We start from the raw sequence: 24,182 nt of genomic DNA, 5'->3' as shown, positions 1-24,182 counted from the left end.
CACTAAGATGCTTAGGAGGTGAGACACATGGCAGACAAGCAGAGACAGAGGGAACTGGGTTTGTTCAGTTTTAAAAGAAGATTTAGGGAAATTTCATGGTCTTCAAATGGTTGCAAGGTGTAGGGAGCACAGAGCCAGACTTTCCTCAAAGGTGAACAGGGGCAGAATGAGAGATGATGGCTCAGGTCAAGCATAGGAAATTCTGATGAGATATAACCACTTCCACTGTGGAGAATCTTTAAGTGCTAGAGCTGGCCACTGTTTTCAAACTTATCTAAAATTGATGCTTTAGTTTTCTGAGTGGTGAAGAGCAGCTCAGGGTCTGAGAAAGAGAGGTTCATTGGCCCAGAGAATGAATTGTACCTCCTGCCCATATGGCCATATTCTGTTGGGTTATGTGGGTAGTTTATACCACCCTCTGAAAAGTGATTTCACTTCTTAGGCTGTGTGCCTCGTTTCTGGCATTAGGCAAGAGATTTCTTATACAGGCAATACTTTATTGAGCCTTTCAAGCATTTTATTCTCTGTGTGTATTTAATCTTTTCTGAAAGGTCAGTTTTGGTGGCAGTACCACAGCGCAACCAGTAAATCACCCTAACATTGTTTTTTAACATTGTTTTTTTCCTTTCTTTTAGCCTGCTGTCATAACACTGTTGTTGGAAAAGATCCCTGAATTCTTTTTTGACATGTGAGTATAAACTGGCTTCTCTCTGCCTTGAAATGGAATTTCTTTTGGACAATCCTGCTGCCCAGCAGCAGAGCTCTGGATTCTGTAGGTGTGACTAAGCTGTGTATCCTTTTCTGCTGTTCCAGTGTGGGCACCTTTGGAACAAATTTCCCCCGGCTCATCATCAATCAGTTTAAGTGGCTTGACAGGCTCCTTGACAGCCAGGTGGGTGCCAGAGGTGCAATCACACAGATGCTTTTTCCAAACAGCTTTTGGAATGCCTCTCAGGTGGGATTAGATTGAATTATTGTGCTGATGAGAACTGGTGTTGTTCTTGTGTTTACATGCAGAAGGAGAGATTTAATTTTTTCTGTTTTGTTATGTTTGCCTTGAGTGACATCTGAACATCTTTTACTATTTTTCTTATTTCCTTGCTCTAAGTCTTCTTTTACATAAATTTATATCTGTGCATGTGAATTCACACAGATGACCCCATTTTAAAGCTGTTGTTGGCAGGAAGTTACAGTTCCCTCTTGTTTAATTTTAACAAGGTACTGGATACTTGCAAGTGTGTGGGGATGAATTCTCTGTTCCTGTTCTGGTGATTTTTTTCCTTCTTTCCCTAAGTCAGTTGTTCTCTGTGGGTTACTCTCTACTGAAGTACTAAACACTGGGAAGTTTGTTGTGTTTCCCAGTTTCCTCTGCTCACCGAGATCATTATATCCTAGCTGTAAAATATCCTTTTTCCACAAAAATCTATGCTCTGCTTCATGATGTCAGCAGGACAATGAGTTAAGGGACAGTTGGCACAAACTCAGGCAGGTGTTCCACTGAGGGACCTTAGATGCATAATATTGTTGTGCTGAGAGATTTGTGCATTTCACCAGTGCTCCTGTTGTCTGCAGGATCTGGTCAGGAAGTTAATGCAGATGGTCAGTGTCTCTCCGGTACCAATCCAGCACGATATTATCACCAGTTTGCCTGAGATCCTGGAGGATTCCCAGCAAAGTGAGGTTGCCAGAGAGCTCAGGTATGGATGATTTGGTTGGGAGGGTTTGTTTTGTTTTGTTTTTTCCCCCTTGCACTTAGCAGAAAAGGACAAGATGCATTAATGCAGGTTGCTCTGGGGCTGACTGAAGTATTAGGACAGCACTGTGTTCCTGTTAACTACAGCATCTGGGGACACCCAGCACTGTCTTAGGACATTCCATTTGTACTGTTATGCTCCTAAAGAGAGCACAGGCAATCCAGAAAGAGACATTGCATTTAGACAATGCTCCAAAACTGCTTTTATCTAAATTATTATTAAACTCTTAACTACCTGGAGACAGCACAGGTAGCATCCAGTTAAGTACTCACTACTTCTGCTGGATAGTCTATGATCAGTCACTTGGATATTACTACTGACAACTTCTGATTTGTCTTGGATTCTGCTGTGGTAAGGATCAACATGGTTTTTATTAATAAAGAAAACCCCAGGCCCACAACACAGTAATTGTGTGCATGAAACAGAACTTTCTGGCTATTTTATGTACTTTTCTCAAGCATATTTACTGATCTGGGGAACCTAATGCCAAGAGTTACCCTCCCAGAGAGCACTGCCATAGGCTAGTCCTTACATCTGTCTTTTTAAATAAGGTATTCATTTTACACAATAATTTGAGTAGTCTAAGTGTTTTTAATTCTTGTTATTGCACAGATCACTTACATTTCTGCTGGAGTTAATTACCTTTTCAAACCTGTGATCACTGTTGCAGATTATTACTGCAAGCAGTGCATCCTGTTCCTTGTACCCTCTCAAATTGTGACTTTGTTTTCATTCTCTGTTTATTTCTTCAGCTTCTAGATAAAAAATCTTCACACATTTTTCTTATGCTAATCAAACTCCTCAGACTTCTCTTTTCACTGTTTGTGTATTTTGAAAGCTGAGATCCAAATAGTATCAGCAGGGCATACTTGTTTGTATATTCTCCATAGCCTCTACCTATTTCTGATGCAGAAAACAACTCATTACTTCTAATGAGTTAGGGAGCACAGACAGAGTTACCAGGATGCTGCAGATAAGCTGTTTTTCAACTAACAAAATTTAAGTACAACTTCTTACTAGAGAAAGTTTGAACAAATTTTCCATAATCCCAGTGGCATATGTTGTTGTCAGCTTCAGAGATTTTTTTTGCAGTGGCCACAAAAACTACTGGAATCATACAATACACTAAAGATACATTCTTGGTTTTGTTAAGAGGACCCTTTGTTTTCTTTTCCCTGTGTATCAGCTGCCTGCTGAAGCAGGGCAGACGGCTGACAGTACCAGTCCTGGATGCCCTTTCTCGTCTGGATCTTGATGCAGAACTTGTGGCTGAGGTGAGAGCTTTTACTGAGCACTTCAGCACACCCCAGCCCCTGCTCAGCAACACGAGAGCTGGAACTCTTCATTCCCAGTATTTGGCTAAATCTGACTCCCGCAGGCTTTCAAAAGTCCTGAGCTCCTGAAGTTGGAAAGAGGTCAGAAGCTAAAGCTGGTTTTTAAACATGTATGAGGGGTTCAGCAAAGAGCAGAGAGAAGTTTCTGAATTCCTGCTGTAACAGCCAGGAATTTCAATCACAGCTGTTTTAGCAAGTGCAGAATCACTTTGTCCTGCTGCAGTAATTTTTTACTGCCTGTCTTAAACCTTATTGTCAATATTTCATCTTTTTTAAGTACAGTGACCAGACTAGACTGTTATATTCTAAGGAAAGACACACTGGTGATTAAATAATTAAATAGATTTTCTCTGCAGAGTGCTGATAAAGGAGAAGAGATGATGATGTGCCTTGTGCCTTTTGGATATGTTGCATTGCTGCACTTTTTGGAGTTGGGCTTCTTATGAATAAAATAAAATAAGTTCATTTGAGTGCATAGTGTTTTACATAGTCCCAAAAGGCTGGTGCTGCATAGCAGGCTGCATAGCAGGCTGCACATCCTCCATGCTAAAGCCAGTTACAAAATGGTGGAGCCAAGCTCTTCCTGTTGAAGAGTGATAAGGGACAGTGGCCACAACAAGAGCTTTAGGTTGGACATTTGGAAAAACAAGTTAAGGTCTGCAGCATTGACATAAATTATCAAAGAGGTGGCAGAGATTGGAGGTTTCCCATCCTTCAAGACTCAACAAAGCCAAGGTGAATCTGATCTAGTACTGACAATATTCCTGCTCTGAGCAGAAGGTTGGACTGTAGTCTCCAAGGATTCCTTCCCACTAGCATAACTGTGTTTCTGTGAAGTGTTGTCTTCCAGCTGATGGAGTGCTGCTCTCTCCTCAGGTGAGACAGTCTGCCATGACCATTGTGCCTTCTGTAAAACTGGAAGATTTGCCTGTAGTAGTAAAATTCATCCTCCAAAATGTCAAGGCAGCAGATGCAGTAGAGGTACAGTATCTTTCTCATAATGAAATATGTGTTTTCCACACCAGTGTGTGTTTCAACAGAGGGAAGTTCCTTCACACACAGAGCTGTATGTTTTTAATGTTTTCAAGTAAAATTTTAATATTTTCAGGGATCAAAGCCAAACCTTGCTGAGCCATCAAACACACTTTGTTTCATATGTTGAGGAAGCCTCAGCCTAAGCCAAATGAGATTTGTGATCTGCCCAAACCTTTAAGGGAGACCCCTGTAAAAAAGTGTGCCTATGACATGGCAGCCAGTCTGTGCTGGTACACTGCATTTGAACAGCAGTCATATTGGTAAACTTGCATGCCCCAGAATTCCTGAGGCTGTCATGTATCTTGCTCAGCTGCTAAACAGGATAAAAACAGTTCACAGCAATGTAAAGCAGATATAGGTGGGAATTTCACAGAGTAGGTCTTAAAAAATTTGTTTTGTATGACATACAGGTGAAGAGACAAGTTTTGCTGGTTCGTTTTCTAAGTTAAAAAATTAAATTTGGGCATGATTAAATACTTGTGAATCTTTACAAATATATGAGTTTTGATTTGTAATTTTAGGGTTATTATGGGAAACTTTTATTTTCCTCAGCTTTTTCTGTTCTTCCCTCATTTGTCACAGTGATTTGTGCATGGATTTGTGCTTTACAGGTGATTTCTGATCTTCGGAAGAGCTTAGATCTGTCTTCGTGTGTTCTGCCCCTGCAGATTCACAGCTCCCAGAAGAAGATTAAAAGCCAAGTCCAGGCCAGGTCCTTAAACAAGTTTACTTGATTCTCCAAGGGTAGGATGAGACAAGAGAACTTAAACTGTTCCTCTTCTGGTCTCTCTGGCACAATTGACTACAAACATGAGCCTAATTTATCCTGTGGAAAGGCACAGACATCTTTATTCCTTCCAACTTGGTACTAATGCAATACAGTTGTCACTCCTTGCCCTGCCAGCTTCCCCTGCCATGGATGTAGGTCCTTTTGAGCCATCTGCCTCCATGTCTGCATGGGGATAAGCAACTTCATTTATAATAATGTTGCTACCAGTTTATCTGGTTTAAGTTCCCTCCAGTATGTGTTCCATTGATTCTGTGACCTCTGTTTCCACCCTCTTGGGAAACTCCCTATCCTTGCCAGAGCATTCCCTCTGGACAATGACTGCTTTAAGTAACTGCTGTGACTGCTGGGCTGCCTTGCTCCTTCTGTGACAGTATTTGCAGGGACTGAGTCTCCTCTTTTCTGATGATTTGCAGTTCTTCCCTGAGCCAAGTAACCACCAGCCAGAACTGTGTGAAGCTACTTTTTGATGTCATCAAGTTAGCTGTGCGATTTCAGAAAGATGTCTCTGAAGCATGGATTAAGGTAATATATCTGATTCAGTCCTTGTTTCCTTATTTATTTGGGCTCCTTGATTGAGCCTGAGCTTTTCTTGTAATCTAATGTGGTATTAAAAGGCAGATGTTAGCCCTTCATTTTACTGATACAGATTTTATTCTACAAGAGAGGAAAAGTGTATTGAGACTGAGCTATGTGAGGCCTTAAGGTGTTTGAAAATGTCCTGCTGGAAATCAGTATCAGCTGGTATTAGGCTAAATTTAATTTTAAATTGCATTTTCTTGTAAACCATGAGGCTGTTTCTTTCCTCATTACTCAATACCTCAGTACCTTTCTCAAGCCTCATGTTACTTGAGAATATCCTTGTTCAAACTCAGTTTTCAGCTATTTTTTTGAATACCTCCTGGATTCTCTGTTGTTGGCAAGATCCAGTTTGCTGACTTTGATGGGTATCCTGCTGTAGAGGAGAAAAATCTGTGAGCAAGGTGTCACAGACTTTTGGTGTCTACCTTTTTTGATTTGGTTTTGGAATATAGTGTTTTACTGTAGCTTAACAGCTTGCTTGGTTTTTTTCCTCTCAGGCTATTGAGAACAGCACATCTGTGTCTGACCATAAGGTAATAGTTCTGCTCTGTAAGTGCCCTCTTCTCTTGGTTTCTCCAGGGCTTTCTTCATGGTTGTAGATTAAGAGATTTTTGTATTTAGATCAGAAACTTGTCGGTCATGTTTCATGGATGGTTCTCTTGGTATTGGACTTGTTCCAAGTATAACAAACATCCATTTTCTTTGCAACTCTTGGTTCATCCCTTCCTTCAGGTTCATCCCTGTCCCTTCTGTTAAGGGACAGAGTTAATTCAGAGTTAATCCTGCTTTAATTCTGTACTGTTGTACTCATAAAGTTTTATTTAAGTTGTGACTCTTGGGACATTCTGAGCTCTTCTTTTCTTCTCAGTTTAGACTTCAAGTCTTGACTTGGAGTTATCTGAACTGTTTAAAATATTTCAGCATAATGAGTGGTGGTTATTTTCTCTAAAAGGTTCTGGATCTGATAGTTTTGCTGCTAATCCATTCTACAAACACCAGGAACAGGAAGCAAGCTGAGAAAGTTTTGAGGAGCAAAATCCGATTGGGCTGCATGCCCGAACAGCTGATGCAGAACGCCTTCCAAAACCATTCAATGGTCAGTGCTGATCCTGCTCTAGGACTCTCTCTTTTATCTCTCAAAGATCTTGTCAGATGATGATTTAGCCCTATGCTGCATTATTTACACCTTTGCAGTAATGTTCATGTACTTCTCCTTTATAATTTTTAGTCCAGATCAGTGTCCCAAGGCACATGTCCTCTGTTGTAACTGTCATGTGTTTTTTTGGAGTCGAACTTTCTTCAGCATTGGATGTGTTGAAAACAAGCATCAGTAATCTCCTCTTTCATGGTATCTGTATTTCAGGTTATCAAAGACTTCTTCCCTTCAATCCTAGCCCTTGCTCAGACATTTCTGCACTCAGCACACCCAGCTGTGGTCTCCTTTGGCAGCTGCATGTACAAACAAGCTTTTGCAGCCTTCGACTCCTACTGCCAGCAGGTACAGTGTGATGGATGGCAGCTGTTTTATTTAGGTTTGCACTTTGTATGTCATGATCCTTTAGGGGACAGGGTTTCAGGCAGTTTGAAGCCTTTGGGAGGAGGTCTGTGCCAAACAGTAGACCAAGAAGAAGATGGGGGACAGTCACAGCAAGACTGGTAGGAAGTGACTTCAAGCACAAAGATTGCTGTTACTATCTGTACTTGATCAGCATAGTTCATATGAGCAGAGCAAGGCAGACATTTTTCTGTTGATATTTCACTGTGGTTCTTTTGGTGGCTTTTTCCTTAGGAGGTTGTGAGTGCTTTGGTGACTCATGTGTGCAGTGGAAGTGAGACAGAGCTGGACATTTCTCTGGATGTGCTAACGGATTTGGTGGTGCTGCACACATCCCTGCTGATGCGCTATGCCACCTTTGTGAAGGTATCTGCTTTTCTGGCTTTGTACTAGATTGTACTAGATTTTGGGGCCCTTACACCACTTTGCCTCAGATCCAGAATAGGCCAGTACTTCTCCAAAACAGAGGGATTGGAAAAACTTGTACCTGTAAAGCTTTTCTACCTGGAGAAAGGTAGTGGTCAGAAGTAAAAGGTAACTGCTGTCAAAGTGTGAGCTCTAAGATAGGACTGTATGATTTTTTTAACAGGGGAAATTGAGATAGATAATTCCCTTTAGCTGGACAATGCTTAAATTACAGGCATGGAATGGTGCCTACAATGGAAATTTTGTCTTTATTTAAATGAGCTATTTCAAAACTTGGTAAAAACCTGCTCCCTTTGTGGACTGCACATTGTGTCTACTGAAAAACTGACAGTACTTCAGCCAGTATTTGAATCCTAAGACAAAATTGCTTGCAGAGATGGAAAAAGACATATCCTAAAATTTAAAAGAAGAAAGTACTCTGTGGGGAGAAAAAAAATGGACTACTGAATTCTAAGAATCATAAGCAGGGTCAGACCCGTTTCCAAAAGTAGTAAAAGTGGTGATTGAGGGAAGAGCTAAACAGCAAGGCAAGCATGTGACAGTACTTTCCTTGAACACTCCCCCATCTGTGGTGGCTTGTAGCTTAAGGACAGCTTGTATTTAAGAGCCCTTAAAGAAGGTGGGTGTGGGTATTCCCACACCTCTCTGATATTTTGGTGCTCCTGGTGATTTAATTATACATTGTGGGAAAGGTGTATACTTTTTGGTGTTTAGTTGGTTGATTGTTAAATGAAAATTACTTGCTTAATTACTTGCTTGTCAAATACTTTGAATCCCGTGACCAAACCTTTGATAGAAAATAGACATCTGTCACTTGTCCTGAGCACTCTCAATATGCTTATGGTAGCCAAATTATTCTTCCCTTTCAGTCTCTGATAAAATGAAATCCCATAATTAAGGCCAGAGCAATAATCTGGCATTTATGTTTGGTTAATTTGAATGTAGCTTTTTCATGCATGTACAAAAAAGGTAAAGTTAATTATCTTCCCTGAGGTTGACAATTATTGTGGTTTTGAGAATATAGAAAGGGATTCTTGACATTCTGAGCTGGTTTGTGGCTTCTCTTACAGACCATTTTAGACTCTACACAGAAACTGAATCCCTGCCAGATCCGGAAGCTTTTCTACATCCTCAGCACTTTAGCATTCAGCCAGAAGCAAGAAGGGAGCTACATTCAGGTGAGCAGAGACACAACAGAAAGTTGTTCAGTCTGTGCCTTGGTTCTTCTGCTAGGTTAATTAAATACTGGCATCATCTATGAACAGGGATTGATGTCAGGATAGCCTTGAGCTTAAAATTCTCTTCTCCCCAAGTGTCTGCAAACCAGCTTGTGGCTCCAGACTTTCCACCCTGAATCAAGGGCTTATCTCAGTGTCTGTGCCTCTCATCTTTCCCAGAAAGGTCCCCTTCTCTTGCACATTTGAGAAAGGCAGAGTTGTTAGACATGTTGTTGGAAGAGTACTGATGGTAGTCCCTAACCAAACCTCCCAGTCAAAGTGGGACTGTCACCAGCATGGTGTCATGTTGATTGTTGCTCTGTCTAGCTGAGCCTTGAGGGCTTGCAAAAGTGTAAATTCAGCAGCCTCCTTGCACAGCTGTTTTTCCATCACTTGGAAACCTTCAGAAAGCACAGTTCACCTTCCTCCCTGAGATGTTTGTATTGATTCAGCCACTTAAATTCTGCGCACCAGAAACAATAAAGACTCTCTTGTTAGAAGAATTGAGCTGCACAGAGCAGACTATGTGAAGTGATAGATTCCACACCTCTTGTGCCTCTGGTTTAAACAGGAGAAGCTGTCAAACCTGGTCTGTCTAAATCCACTTTGATCTTGCACAGGATACCTTGTGTGACTGAGCTGCAGCATATCAGTGGTGGTACCTTTGTCTGGATTTCTGAATCCTTGAGCATAGCAGATAAAGAAATAATTCAAAGATATTTATTCCACAACAGAGACATCAGGGTTTAAAAATCTTCCATTCATAAAGTTCAGCTCTAGAAATTAGGACTATTTGTCTTTCTTTGAGTCCTTGTGTAGTTTGTAGTTGTAGGTGTGTTTGCACATGCTAACTTGAGTCTGTAAAGGAAAACTGCTCTTCTTCTCCTTCTGATTGGTTGGTGGCATGTAAAACAGCATGTCTGTAGCCATTTTATCCTTCCCCCTCACCCTGTTAATTGGAGCTCTTCAATGCCAAAATTCACAGTTGTATGGCAGGTTTAGCTCCTTTCTGACCTGGTTTCCTCAATGATTTCCCCACCTCCCACCCTGAGTCTTACATGTGACTTGTGAAAATTGCCTTGGCAACACACAGTGTGACTTTGCAGCCCAGCAGGACCTGCCATTGGGATGTTCTGCCTGTCACCCTCAGAAGTTGTGAATAGAAGGGGAGGAGTGCCTAGAATTTAGTTTGAACTTAGAGTTTGTAACTGTGGAGATCCAAGGTTGGCAGTTTGACTCTTATCCTCACTGATACTGAAGACTCCAGGGGTAGGTCACCAAAGAAATCAGTATCCTGAAAGCCAACTTCCTCTTTGCCTTCTCTAAGTGTTCTTCTAAGCTGTTGCCTCTTAGACATGAGGATCTCTGCAGGTAGATTAGGAATTTTTCCTTGCACTGCACAGATTGTCTTTGGACCTTCACCACAAACTGCTCCATCCCTCAGGCTCCTGAAGGTGACAGTGTTTTGAAGTACAGCTCTGCAGCTGTTCTTTGGGTGTGACAGGCTCCAAGACCATCTGCTGTTTTTTAACATACTCTTCTATTAATTATAGTTGAAACCTGGACCAACTACATGTTCTGTGTAGTAGTTAGAGCAAAGTCAAACCAAATCACTTTTAATGCTGCTTACAACCTTACTTGGAGGTGGGGCCAGCATTTTCATAATAAATGAAATGTCAGAATGTGCATTCCTTAAGCAAAAATCCCAGTACACCATCCCTCTGTAGCCCTTGGAGATGACATTAAGTGAAGATACCAATAAACTGTGAGTGATGCACACAAGTAGCTCCGTGGTGACATGGTCTGTGTCTCTTTTCAGGATGATATGCACATGGTGATCAGGAAATGGCTCTCCAGCACAGTTCCCAACCACAAACAAATGGGGATTATTGGTGCTGTTTCCATGATAGGCAGTGTGGCATTAAAAAGGTGAGAGAAAATGTAGAAATGATGAATTTGACATGGCTTTCAGGCCTGGAGTGAAACAAAGACAGGAGGGCTTTGCCTTTGAATTCATGTACGTCTTGGGCAAATCCAGGAACTTAAAACTCTCCTTTGCATACTGTGGTGTTTGGTATTTCAGCCTGTGCAGTGCTGCTCACATGCTGCTGGTCTCAAAGGCATCCCAAATTCCTTGTTAATGCCTATTTGTGGATCCCTTGACCACACTGCACGACCTGTTGCTTGGAAAAAAACCGAACTTTGGTGGACTGACTACAGATCAGCTTCTGACTCTAGGCTGAATAACCTGAGGTGCTCTGTGTTTGAGTCCAAGGAAGTCTAAAAGAGAAGAGAAACAGCACCAGGTGTTTTCCTAATGTATTCCAAAGAAATCTTTTTAATATGTAATTCTCTGATTTATGGAGAGAGAACCTTGTGTGTGTGATGGGTTTTGCTGTCTTTGAGTCCTGTGCCACAACAGCAAGTTTATCAATTGCTTCCAGGAGTGAAGGAGATGCTGCTTCACTGGAGAGACCAGAGCTGAACAGTGAGCGTGATGAGCAGGTGAGTACCAAAACCAGGGCAGTGTGGGACACAGGGATGTTATGGTCAGCAAGGAGGGGTGACTGGAAATGCAATCTTAGCTGAAGTACTATGTGGGTCTGGGGGTTGGCTTTCCTGAGCCTGGGGTTCTTGTACATTGACTGCAGAGCCAAGAGTCTCTTAAAAGTGGTTTTGGAGAAACAAAAGTGCCTGCTGGTGTTGCCTCTGCTACACCAGAACAAGCAGCACTGCAGCCATTTAGTGAAAGTCTTCTGTCCAGCTGTTATTTCAAATCCAAAGGAAAGAAGCAGGACAATCTGCTTCAGTGAGCCAAGGGTGACCATGGCCATCCTCCCAGCTTTGGTAGCTGTGCCTTTCAGGCCATCCAGACAAAGTAGTTCTGCTGCACAGGATTGGCCTAGCAGCCTTTTTCCTTAGTTTCTGTTAAAGAGCCTTCTTCTCTGCTGACAGTCTATTTAAGAGTGATCCTGGGCACACTCTTTGTGCTATTTCATGGCAGAGGACACCAAAAGGCCCGTGTTCCTTCTTAAATCTCTGTCTATTTGAGAGTGTTCACCTTGGAATGTTACTCTAGAGATGAAGCTTTGAATATGCCTCACAATAAATTAATGTAAAAAGGACTGAAGGTAAAAACTTGAATTGGATCCATTTACCTTACCCATTTTTGCACTGTTTTCTCTCTTTTCAGCTGTCTACCCTGCTGGACCTTGTGGGCTTCTGCTGTGAGCAAACACCAGAGGTCTTGGCTCTGTACTACGATGAATTTGCCAGCTTGATTGAGAAGCAGAAGGGCAATTTGGACTTGCAGCTCCTAGTATGTTGCAGAGCATTTTGAACTTAATCACTTACATGAATTCTTCAGGAAAAATGTTGGTTTTCAAACATTGGCAAGATAGAGTCAGTTTGAGGATTTCACTCTAGTCTGGGAACTTGTTTTGTTCTGTGAGAGATTGGTCAGATACAAAATCCTCATTCAGCTCTCTTGGCTTTTTCTGATTGTGGCAGATTCCTCATTAACAGGAATGTGCTCATGTGCTTTAAAAGCTTCTTTTTTGTGAAATTTTACATGACAAGGGGAAGCCTTTTAAAGGAAACTAAGTGACATTTCAGAGCATGCTGTTCCTATTCATAGATAAAAATAGAATCTGAAAGAACTTTAAACTTAGTATAGAAATTGGTTTCTGGGTCAGACTATTAAGATTATCTGATCCCTAAGATCTTGGAAGAGCCACAGTCATTAATGGTAATAAATAAATGGATGTATGGTGATAGGAAGAGTTTTGTGAAGGCCACTTGACAACTCCTTCTTCCTGTTGGGAGCCCCTTTTACATGTGGGCTGCTTTCCTCTTCCAGCCAGCTGCTCTGCCTCTCTGCATCACTCTGGAACTTGCAGTCAAGCCCACATCCAAAGAGCAGGGAAGAAATTGGTTGTGCACACTTAGCAATGTTTCCTGGCTCTGTCTCTAAAGGCAGCCCTTGGCTCTCCTTGCAGGCCATGGGCCTTCATTACTGTGATGGTTCCAGGATACTTTTGCTTGGCCTTATCTTCTTCTGCCTCTTCCACTGCTGCTGTTGGAGCTTTCTTCACTGAGCCCCTTTGCTGACCAAGGTTTTTTTTGTTTTCCTATCTTTATAACAGGATGAGTTTGGGAAGAGTTTGGTGGAGGATTTTCCCAGTGACTTTGTTGTGGATCTCAACCCCTCAGTGCATGGGTATGCTAATCACAAATAAAGCATTGGTAGTGTTTCTGTCGCTGAGAACTGAAGTTGCCAACAAGATGGTATCTGTCTTTCCTTGCAGTTCATTCTTGTTCCCAGTGAAGTCCTTGTACAATCTGGATGAAGATCAAAGTCAGGATGCAATTGCCATTAACCTCTTGCCATTGGTGTCACAGAGTGAGCTTGGCAGGGTCACTGCTGGAGCAAGTAACCAGAGTAAAAGGTATTTGACCCTCACCTGTGGGATGGCTGCAAAGGTGAAGGGTTTTCATTTGTGCACTTCAGGTGCCTGATAAGGAGCTGGTCAGAGAATTTACCAATTTCCAGTGTTCTTTTGATGTTAAACATACTCAGATAGGTTTGGAGGCATAGTTTGGTTGGGAGCTGGCGGTCTGTTCTGGCTTGGGCTGTTTAGGTGATCTTGGGTGTGTCATGATGATAGACAGTGCTAAACCCACAAACATGCTGCCAAAAATGAAATTCAACTGAAGAAACAGGGCATTGTCTTTGGCAAATAGACCAGGAAGCTTGTAAGATGTAAAAAACTCTAAGTAAACAGGAAGACACCTAAGTTAAAAGAATCATAAGAGTCATAGACTTGTTAAAGTTATAAAAGGCTCTCTTTTTTTTATTTGCACCTGCACATTGTTTGTAATTTGTTGTAGTAAAATTTTGTTGAGATTTTAGCTGTTCTTTAAAAAAGACATGATCATTTTAAAATGAGAGAAAATATAGCTACTTTGCATGCATCTATGGAAAAATTTTAATTTTCATCACTCAGAATTGGAGCAATGGCATACTGTGAAACATTGAAGGAGGTTTCTCCTCTGCTTATAACTGTGTTGTGCACACAACTCTAATTTCTTAGAGTTCCTTCTGAGTTACTCAACTTTTGATTTCCACCAGAAGTAAATCTGACCCCATTTTTTGTTCATTGCAGCCATTTTTCTGCCCTTACATGCTTTTCCAGAAAACTGGTAATCACCAGTTACTAATTTGTGGGAGTTTTTTTCTAACCCTCATGGTGCATTTCTGCTCTGTGTTGCTGGGACTTGCAAGAAGCAAAATAGAAGGCATAGGCAAGGTAGCCTGGGAAGCACAGAGGATGTAATGGAAAAGTGATGGGCATTCTGAGATACATAAAACATCAAACCCACTCCATTTCTTTTTTCCCCCAGGGCAGTGTCACCCCTGTGTCTGTCACCCTGTTTTCGGTTGCTGAGGCTCTACACTGCAGAGCAGAACAGTGGAAGCCTGGAGGAGATTGATGCCTTACTAGGTATGGGAAATGCACTTTTTATAGAGCCTGGCTGCCTGCCTTGCTCCTGTGCCAGATCTGCACAGATTTCCTCCAGCTGCAGGAGGGGTTGTGCATTTTGTGAGGAGGCTGAGATGCTCTGTGCCCAGCAAGTGGAAGGGAGACAGGGGAGACAGTTGCTCTGTCTGGGGATGGAGTGGCTGATGGGCCTTACTCCAAACAGCCACTGGAATTGATGCAGGCTGTGGTAAGAGGCTTGGGCTATGCAAAGACCAAAGCATGGCTAGCACACAGTCCAACCTATGCTTTTCTTGCTCTGTGCCAGGTTGTCCCCTGTACCTGACTGACCTGGAGCTTGAAGGGAAGCTGGACTCTCTGTCCAAGCAGGAGCGTGAATTTCTGTGCTCCCTCCTGTTCTATGCTCTCAACTGGTTCCGTGAAGTGAGTAGAGCCTTGTCTGCAGGTTCTGGAGTGGGGAGATGAGGGAAGCCTAGGAGAGCTGAGGTTGGTCAGCCAGGAGAGGGGAAGCTGGAGGGGAGGGAATGTTGTGGTCTTTTACTGTGGTCTTTGTTACCTAACAGAAAGGTTGTGCTCCACTTTCAGAGAGGCTGTAAATTTCCTTTCTTGGGGTGCTCTGTACTCTCTGTTCTATACCTCTGTGAGCTGACAGAAGAGTAAAATGCAGTGCCTTCAAGCAGATTTGGACAGTGTATTGGTCAGTGGGATTTTTCCTGCTGGGGTTCTCATAACATGAGAAGGGCAGATGTGGTGCAATTCCACATTTCCAGTCCTTCTGCTCTCCTCCCAGGACTGCCTCTTTCCTGGCAGACCTGGGAAGTGCCAAGGGATCTTCAGAGCCACAGGTATCACAGAATCTGACAATGTGCTGTCCGCTGATTCCTCTTGTTCAATTAATATTTTATCTAGAGGTGTTGTCCTGTTGCTTTTTTTAGATTGCACCAATTGTATCCATGTTCTTATGGACTTCTGAAGAGCTTTGTTCATGCAGTGTGAACCTGGTCACACAGGCCACCTGTGCTGTGTTGTGTATTTATTCAGAACTTGAGAATGTTATTCAGAAAAGAAAAAGTAGCAAAGTGGGTACAAATCTCCCTGATTCAGTGAGCTTGGTTTGTGTCTCTAGGTTGTAAATGCCTTCTGCCAGCAACAGGATGCTGAGATGAAGGGGAAAGTTTTAACTCGATTACAGAACATCACAGAGCTGCAGAATGTGCTGGGAAAATGCTTGGCAGGTGAGTATGAAACATCTGTACATTCTGGGCCTGTACCAGGGGTTGCCTTAGACATCAATGGAGGAAACAAATGGTAACACACACTACAGTTTTCCAGTTTTAAAAGTTTGTGCATGGACAGCTATAATTTTCAATTTGTCCAAATCCAAACTGTTCTTAATCACTTCCTCAGTGACAAGCACACAATTTACACATTCTAGAGTCACAAGCACACAGACTTTAGCAGATCCCCCAAGTATTGACACACCTTGTCCATCTCCCAGTAGCCTGCCCAGATCCCAGGCACTCTGATCTGCTCCACTGCTCCCTACTCACAGCTGTTCCAGCTCACTGCTCGTTAGCAGGTAAATTCTTACACTTACCTCACCACTCCACACTTTCACCAGGACAGTGAAATTTATGAGACTTCCTTTAGATATGTATCTGGCCTCTATGTTGTCATTCAGGAGTTGAATTAACCCAGTTTCTACATTTTGGCTCTTTCAGCAACCCCTGGCTATGTCCCACCACCAGCTACTTTTGACTCTGAGGCCCCGGAGGCCGTACCATCCGTTAATGCTGCCGGTCCGGCCAGGAAAAGAGGTGGTAAAGAAAATTTAAAATGTTTAAGCAAACAGATGTGATGGGGGTTGGCTGGCAGATAGCACCTGTGTGTGCCTAAAGCACTAAATTTATGGCAAAGTCTATCTAGCTGGAAATTTTACCTCATCAACTCCTGTTGCAGCTGAAGAGGAGATGGAAAAATAACCTACACCAAATAGGTGTTGGATAGTCTGTCTCCTTGGGAAAGCTGCTGCATTTAACAGTGAAAATCCAGGGCTTTCATTGATTGTTTTCACCTGCCAAAGTACTTTCTGCTTCTGCAGCAGCAAGTTCTGTCTTTGATGGGTTTGTGGCATCATCTGGTACTGAATCTGTGGCTTGAGCTGCCTTGTAAACCCCTGAGCTTTAGGTTGTACTTAACCAATGTCCTGGGAACCTTGTTATGCCTCTGCTGCACCAGGAAATCTTTCCTTCATCCTTTTCCATTGCTAGCTCCCACAGAGAAGACACAGAACTTGCCTCTCAGTTTTCAAGCTGAATCAGATTGGCTTTGTCCTTCCTGTCTCTAGTTCTGTTTCTAGATTAGATTTATTTCTGGTTTAGATTAGCATTTCCTGGGAACATGTCTGCCTTAAGCCAAAGTGGACAAAAATTCACATTTCATTCAATAAGAACAACTGGAGGAGGCCATAGATGAGAATGCCTTTCCCTCCTGTGCCAAACCCATTGTGCAGGGTCTGGGCCTGTTATGTAGGAGCATGTTGGAGGCAGAAGGGAAGTTTTGACAAGAGGAGGATCCATCACTTTACATACTGTATTTTGAAGGAGCACTTCATCTATGGACCTGTGCTCCATGCTTTCTTAGTGCTGACTGAAGTCCAGCCTGTGCTGGTCCCAAGTGCTCCTAGTGCTGAGCACAGTGTGCAGCCTTTGAGTCTGAAGTTGCTTTTCTGTTTAAGGAAGGAAAAAGAAGGCTGATGGCAGCAAAGCTGGCTCTGCAGATCGTTCTCAAGCAGAAGACAGTTCTGAGGGAAACCAGCCTGATACTGAGCTCTCTGAGCTGGACAAGGTACGTGTGCAGCCCTGGGGACTTGCAAGGAAGCCAGAACGGGGAAGATGCCATGGAAGCAGAAACAAAAGCTTTGAGGGAGGGGTTGTTCATTCCAAAGTTAATCACAGTCAGTGGTTCAGTTCTGCTTTCTGGCACCTGCCTCCCATCAGAATTTTGTAAATTATCCCTGCAGAGGCCATTCTCCTGCAATTTCCTTTTCAGAGTGCTGCAGACAGAGAGGCAGGAAATCCTCTGGCACAGCTGCAGAGCTACCGCCCGTACTTCCGAGAGCTGGACCTCGAGGTGTTCACTGTGCTGCACTGTGGGCTGCTCACAAAGTCTGTCCTGGACACAGAGATGCACACCGAGGTGAGTGGAGCAGCCTGAAGCCCACACTGATGAGGCTTTGTGGAATGGCCTCTCTCAGGGGCTTTAGCCCTCTGTTCTACTGAAGTGCACAACAGGTTGGTGCTAAGATGTGTTGGCCCAGGGCTGTGAGCTGAGGGCCAGGAGAGCATTTGGCCTCAAGTACTTCAAAGCACTGAGGAAAAGAGACTTTCCTGAGAAGAGCAGACATGTCATATAGTAATGTCAAAAACAAACTAATGCAAATATTGCATAAAAGGTGAAAGGTACTGTATAATATATATATATATATAGACCTAATGGAAAGAAAGGGGCTTTAATATTGAGCACAGGTAAGATACAGGGTTGTAAATACTCTTAAGTATTTTCAAGTCTGTATTAAGTATTAAGCCTGTCAAAAAGAACCTGTGACATAAACTAAAACCTTTATTGCAAAAACTCAAGGGTCTCAAGGCATCAGGAGATCATAAACAGCACAAATGTTGGAGTGGAATCATGGAAGTGCTCTCAGTGAGCAGGGTGCTGTATATCATCTGGGAGCTTGTAAAAACTGCATTGCTATGGCTGTGGAAAATAGATGTGCTTGATTTTTTTAATACCCTCTTTGTAGGCAGGCTGACTCCATCTGGAGTCTCATTTTGTCAGGCTACAGTAAATGCATGAAATGGGAAAAGGCCATGGCAGGCTGGAGCACAGCCTGGTCTGCCCTTGCAGACAGCTGTGTCTGTGCATGCAGGTCACAGGCCAGCTGGAAGACTGTTTGACAAGTCTCTTGGGCTATGTGGCATTATTTCAAAATACTTCTTGCCTTGTTACTCAGTTGGTGAATTCTGTGATTCTCTGGACTTAAACCTCTTTTTATCTTTAGGAGCTTATTTCAATGTCAATGTATATAAATCTGTTCTTTCTCAGTTAAGTTGTACTGACATTGCCTCAGCTGTTTGGAGCATCAGGATGGCTTCATGCTTTGAGTAACCAGAGCCAATGCCCCATCCAGGTTTTATGCTCCCATGGGGGAGCATAAAACCAAGCATCTACCAAATAAGTCCCTCCTGAGGTTAACCTAGTCAAGGAGTCATAACTGGAAACAGGGTAAACTTGAGCTTCAAGGCACTACAGTTACATCTGGGTCCTGGGACTGACTGTTCTTTTAATTGCAGGCTCGTGAAGTTGTGCAGCTGGGGCCTGCTGAGCTTTGCTTCCTTCTGGATGACCTGTGCTGGAAGTTGGAACATGTGCTGCCCTCAGGCTCCACGAGGAGGGTGCCCTTTCCAAAGGCAAGAACAGCAGCAGGCTGTGGGTCCTGGGCTGAGGCAGAGCACGTCAAGGGCTTCCAGGCTTTTCCTAAGAAATGTTTTTCATCATTTCTTTCACTTGTTAGTTAAAGGAAGTGTGACACCCAGCTGCGTGCCAGAGCAGCACTTGCTCTTTCAAAAGACTTGTGTACACTGCTCTTGCTGAAGTGTTTGCAGCATCTGGTTCTCAGGAAAGGGTATTTAACTGAGGGATGTCTCAGGAATGGGTATTTAACTGAGGGAGTTTTGTAGCCTCAAAACTCAAGTGACTCTTTTCCTAGCCCTCCCTGGGGACACTGGCTGTGCTGCTCCAATTTAGCCAGGCCAGATGGCTGCAGCAGCCAGCAGAAGCTGCTGAACCCATGTTTCTGCTTTTTCTGCATTAGAAACCCCTCTGAGTGCAGGGACTCCTTGCTGATGCCTTCAGGAGGAAAGTAAATGCATGTCCCACTGCATTAAACTGAGAAATGCACTGCAATTGGCTGGGCTTTTCATAGTCATTGTTCTTTCTCCTTATCTTTCTACCTATCTTAATTCCCACATGCAGAGACTGTCTTCTCTTAGTGTTTGAGTAAAGTGTTGGATTGTCTGATCCAACCTAAATGATTCTGTAAGAGAGCTGTGTGTCAGATCAGTTTCATCCTTTTAGTCAAATGTTATCCATTTGTGTGAGTTGGTGGTGCTTGTTCAGCAGAAGCCAACTTTCCTACCCTGTGACCCTTCCTGACCCTGTATGGCATGAGGAATTGCACTGCTTGGCAGCAGTCTGAGATGTAACAATTGAAGTTATTCTCAAGAGAGGCCAATGAAGCAACTTCTATCTTATGGGTTTGCTGCAGGAAAGAGGCAACAAGGATATTGGCTTTTCCCATCTGTGTCAGAGATCTCCCAAGGAAGTTGCTATGTGTGTGGTTGATCTACTCAAGCCATTGTGTAAGCACATGGAGAACATGCATAACTACTTCCAGGTTAGTGGACAGCAATTTTGACCAAAAAAAACCCTAAAGTTTTGTCTCCTGGAAAGATACTTTTAATTTTGTTTGGGGGAAAAGAAGAGTCTCTTTGTTTTCTTCAGTTTTTTTAAACGTGGAATTTATGGAATGATTCTTGTGCCATTATCTTTGTTTGGAATAGTGTTTAATGGATTATTTGATCTGTATTAAAGGCAGCTGTACAAAATCAGGGTGCAGAAGATAAACCAGGAGAGAACATCCAGGAGCACCAGCTGATGTCCTCTTGCTACCAACTGCTGCTACTGACTTTTCGCTCCTTATTTGCTTGGTGAGTTTAAAATAAAAGTTCATAGTTGTACCTACTTATTGCTTCTTCTTCTTCTTGTTTCTTTTCTTTAAAGTGTTTGCACCCTGCTAAAGGCCTGTCAGCCGTGAAAAACAACCCACTGCAGTGGGTGGAGGCTTCTAAGCACTTCTTAGTAAAGCCAGGTTTCTTTGCCTGATTCTGAGCAGTGCTAAAGCTGTAGGTGATGAAGCACTGAAATTCAATCTGGCTTTTGGGTCAAGATCAGCATAAGGGGCATACTGGCACACCTAGCTGTGCAATTTCCAGTCTGCCTAGGGATCTTGGATTTTCTTACCCATCCTTTCCCATTTCCTTCCCCTCATCCTTTGCTAAATTGCCACTGCCTGAACCCTGAGTGATGGAAGAATTTCTTTTGCCAGTGAGAAGGGATGAATTTGTATTTCACTGGCAAAAAGCCAATGCTGTTGATGCATTCAAGCTGGATTCATAAATATCCAACTCAGAAATGCTTGTGCAGCCTGCAGACTTCTGCATCTGCTAACATAATCTAGGATAGTATCATAAAAGTTTCTAAACCCCAATTTGGATTTGCATGTGGAAAGCATTTTACCTTTGTTGTACTTCATGAACAGTAGTAAGTGCATAAAAAGTTGTCTGAGGTTTGTCTCCTGTTGACCTCTACTGGAGCCTGAAGGCCCCTGATCCACTCCTGACCATTCCCAGATTTGTCATTTCCTCTTTAGGCACTGTGAGTGTTGGTTGTTCCTGAGTCCACCTATTTTGTAAATCAAAGAGCCTGGTCAGTTTTGTACCAGACAACCCAAGATCAGTTTTGCTGTCCAGTGTAAAATCTGTTTTGCTGCAGGTCAGACAGCCTTATATATTGGGCTGAGCTGCCCAGCCACTGAAATTCAGCAACCAAATTGCAGCTCTTTTTACATTTGTTTAGTCAAGGCCTTCTACCTTACCAATTGTTAATTAACTTGTGTGGTACAGGTGTACTTGGGCATTAGCATTATCAAGTCTACCTGTTCAGTCTATAGAATTGGCATGTGGATGTATTTGATTATTTCTAGCATAGATATCCTCACAGACACTGGGAGTTCAGAGAAATAAATGAAGATCTCTAGAGTTTCCCCCCTGTTAGGCTCCTACCAGCTGTTCAGGAGGTGACCACCCATGATCACTGCATTGCACAGCCACTGTCATTATACATCCTTTGGTTTAGGTCTGTATAGCATTGGCTTAGTATATATGGACCTCCACTTATGGCAAGTGGCCTCTCCTCACCAAGCTAGATCTGCAGCCTAACTGAAAAGCTGATATTGTTTGTGCTCAATGCTTTCCATTACCATTGAGTTTTCAATTTTTTATATCCCTTTATAACTTTCATATTGCAGGACTTATCTTGAATATCCAGCTTCTCTATTTTTCATCTTGCCAAATAGGCTTAGATATGCATTTGCATCTGATATCTCTTCTGATCTGATTATGAACTGGATTCTTTTCCCCCCTCAGGAATGGTTTTTCTCAGCATGAAAATACTGACTTGCTGAGGTCAGCTCTCCAGGTGCTTGCAGACAGGCTAAAGCCAGGAGAGACAGAGTTTCTTCTTCTTGAGGAACTGATAAGGTAGAATCTCTATTTCACAATGTTTGAAATGAACAAATTTCAGGGATTTTTCTCTGTTTTGTGTGGGCATTATGGGCAAATGTGTGTTTGGGAGCTCTCATAGAGACTACACTGACTCCAAACAGAGCTTTGTGTTTAATTGAATGGCAGTGTAGTCAAACCTCGTTAAAGGGGATTAAAAAATGTAAAACATGCATGAATCTGTGAATCTCATTTGTTTGTATGCTGTCTGAGACAAGGATGTTAGTAGAATGGCTATGTTCTGGAGAGTTAAAATGCTTACAGGTACACTAGGCAAAAGCAGTATATAAAGCTGTTGCTAGACTCAGAGTAGCTGGGGCTTGAGAGAATTTTTCAGTGATTGAATTCCTATGTATTAGTGGCTGATCACCCCTTTTTCAGAAGGACATTGCCAGAGACAAAACACTGGGATCTGGAGACCTTGGATCTGAGATAGTCTAATGCTTCCTTTTTATTTATGTGTGTCTGAGACATTACCCTGTCTGCATTTTTTTTACTTTTTCCCTTTCTTCTCATCCCCAGTGAGAGTTTTCAGTACCTCCTGAATTTCCAGCAGAGTGTTCCCAGCTTCCACTGTGCCTATATCCTCACTCAGCTCCTGATTGCCATTGCTGAGAAACCCATGTCTGGCTGGAAGAGGGAGAAAATGGGTAATGTGTGAAGAATCACTCATCTCAGATGAGTTTTGGTGTGGTCTTTGCCTTTCAAGGGAGAGATTTCCCTTTCACATCCTGGTAATCTTACTAGGTGAACAGTCCTAGCCATTAATAAAGGGAACAGCAGTAAATATATTGGACCCTCTTTGGTATGTGTTCTACTGTGCCTCAGTCACATGCAGACAGGCAGACTCCAGCTCTCTCAGCTGGTGTTTTTAAAAATCAGAGCTTCACAACTTTCAGGAGTTCTAAGCATGAACCTGCTGTTCAGTGTTGGTACCAGTTTAATTACTGGTTGTGGAGGTGAGTGATCACAGACTTGATCTGATGTAACTTCCTACTGTAAGTACAGATGTCTGTGACAGCTTGTTTCCAAAATTTATTGAAATGAGCTGCAAATACAGCTGTTACTCCAGGGCAGAGAGAGGAAAATCTGCAAATTCTTAACCCCATGCAACAAATGTTTCCAGTTAAGAAAGCTTCTCTCAAAGATTAGGACCCATTACATAAGATAAATAGCAGATAAAGGATAGGCATGGTTGTAGGGAATATACAAGAAAACGACTTGATCTCCACTTCAGCACACACTGTAATAAAGATTCCAGACAGTTGCCTCTCTCAGCCATTCCTTGTCATACTAAGACACCTCTAGAATTTGTCCTTCTCTAATCCCCATAGCCACACAGAATTGTAACTTGGGAGAATGACTGAGTGTGGCAGGCAATAACCTATTTTAACTAATCATTTCCTGATTTTAAACATTTCTGCAAGAGACAAGCAGGTTTGTTAGCAGTTTTGATTTCAGAAATCTGTAGACTTTAAACTTGTCTGTTCACATTTATTACTATAGTGCTGTGGCCAAAAGGCCAAGTCACTTGTTATTGGAACTCTATTTCTAGAAATGGATACCCTAAGGGTTGCACATGGCCTAATTAAAAACAAATAGATGGCACACTGTAGGAGCTGCCAAACAAATAAAGTTTAACTTAAATTTGTCAGAAGTGGCCAGAGGTGGATGGTGGTTCTGATGTGAGCAGGTATTCCAGACCAGGAGCATGCTGGATGTGCAAATACTTTGTTATCATGATACATGTCCTTGTGGCCTTGCAGCTTTTTAGGGAAAATGCATTCTGACTTAGAAAGGTCAGGCACATGAGAGGTAGTGATATTGTGGTCTTTCAAAAAATCGTTTGAACATGCAGCTTTTATATAGAAGAAGGAATTTTTTTTATTATTATTTTTCTTTCACTAAGTTGTCCCTTATGTTTCCCAGCTTCTCTAGCAAAGCAGTTCCTCTGCCAGTCCTGGGTGAATCCCAGTGGAGACCGAGAGAAGGGCAGCCAGTTCAACAGTGCCCTGCACACCCTGCTCTGGTAAGGCCCAAGCCATTCCCTTAGGCACACCAAGACACTATTTTTTTAGTGATTACTGTTGCTACAGAGGAATGGCCCCTCTGAATCACAGCCCTCATGCTTGCACAGCTTGGCCTAAAGCCCTGTTTCTACACTGTTTCTAAAGCACAGTTTCTTTCTTTCTTCTTTCTAAACCAGAGTTTCATGGTTTGAAGTGTGAGGTCCAGCTGAGCAGGACCTCAGGATTTCCTCATCAGGTCCTTTGTCACTTGTGTCAGGAAGTTCTCATCAATGGCCTCCAGGAGACTGCAGGATTGCTTATGCCCTGCTGGGCTGTCCTTGCAGCAGGTGTCATGGTGGTTAGTCTGCCGTGAGGATCAGGGCCTGCAGCATGGGGGTACTCCTGGCTGTCTGTAGAAGGCTCTGCTGGCTTTCCTGATCCAGCTTGCCTATAGCAGACAGCCATTTCAGTGTCACTCATTGGGTGTTCTCTTTCAGAAAGGATAATTCAATCTCATCCTCTTCCCAGCCTGCCCTTCCTAAATACTAAAATGAGGGAATACTGAATCCATGTATGTTT

General features: G+C 42.7%; 1 protein-coding gene across 1 annotated transcript in view; it reads left to right on the top strand.

The window, feature by feature from the left end:
* The window catches only part of FANCD2 (FA complementation group D2), a 33,477-nt gene that overhangs the window by 2,540 nt on the left and 6,755 nt on the right, over positions 1-24,182 (top strand). Inside the window, exons 6-34 of the mRNA XM_066558376.1 lie at positions 636-688; positions 814-892; positions 1,573-1,697; positions 2,941-3,028; positions 3,965-4,069; positions 4,735-4,835; positions 5,327-5,435; positions 5,990-6,025; positions 6,445-6,588; positions 6,856-6,990; positions 7,282-7,413; positions 8,544-8,651; positions 10,510-10,619; positions 11,135-11,195; positions 11,884-12,009; positions 12,836-12,909; positions 12,998-13,138; positions 14,094-14,194; positions 14,499-14,614; positions 15,318-15,426; positions 15,913-16,008; positions 16,929-17,038; positions 17,243-17,389; positions 18,547-18,663; positions 19,521-19,649; positions 19,847-19,962; positions 21,460-21,573; positions 22,117-22,244; positions 23,524-23,623. Of these exons, the coding sequence (XP_066414473.1) occupies positions 636-688; positions 814-892; positions 1,573-1,697; positions 2,941-3,028; positions 3,965-4,069; positions 4,735-4,835; positions 5,327-5,435; positions 5,990-6,025; positions 6,445-6,588; positions 6,856-6,990; positions 7,282-7,413; positions 8,544-8,651; positions 10,510-10,619; positions 11,135-11,195; positions 11,884-12,009; positions 12,836-12,909; positions 12,998-13,138; positions 14,094-14,194; positions 14,499-14,614; positions 15,318-15,426; positions 15,913-16,008; positions 16,929-17,038; positions 17,243-17,389; positions 18,547-18,663; positions 19,521-19,649; positions 19,847-19,962; positions 21,460-21,573; positions 22,117-22,244; positions 23,524-23,623 (3,110 nt within the window). The remainder of the gene's footprint in view (positions 1-635; positions 689-813; positions 893-1,572; positions 1,698-2,940; positions 3,029-3,964; positions 4,070-4,734; positions 4,836-5,326; positions 5,436-5,989; positions 6,026-6,444; positions 6,589-6,855; positions 6,991-7,281; positions 7,414-8,543; positions 8,652-10,509; positions 10,620-11,134; positions 11,196-11,883; positions 12,010-12,835; positions 12,910-12,997; positions 13,139-14,093; positions 14,195-14,498; positions 14,615-15,317; positions 15,427-15,912; positions 16,009-16,928; positions 17,039-17,242; positions 17,390-18,546; positions 18,664-19,520; positions 19,650-19,846; positions 19,963-21,459; positions 21,574-22,116; positions 22,245-23,523; positions 23,624-24,182) is intronic.

The sequence above is a fragment of the Molothrus aeneus genome, chromosome 12 (genome assembly GCF_037042795.1).
Source record: "Molothrus aeneus isolate 106 chromosome 12, BPBGC_Maene_1.0, whole genome shotgun sequence".
Taxonomy (NCBI): domain Eukaryota; kingdom Metazoa; phylum Chordata; class Aves; order Passeriformes; family Icteridae; genus Molothrus; species Molothrus aeneus.
This window is presented reverse-complemented; position numbering and strand designations above follow the sequence as displayed.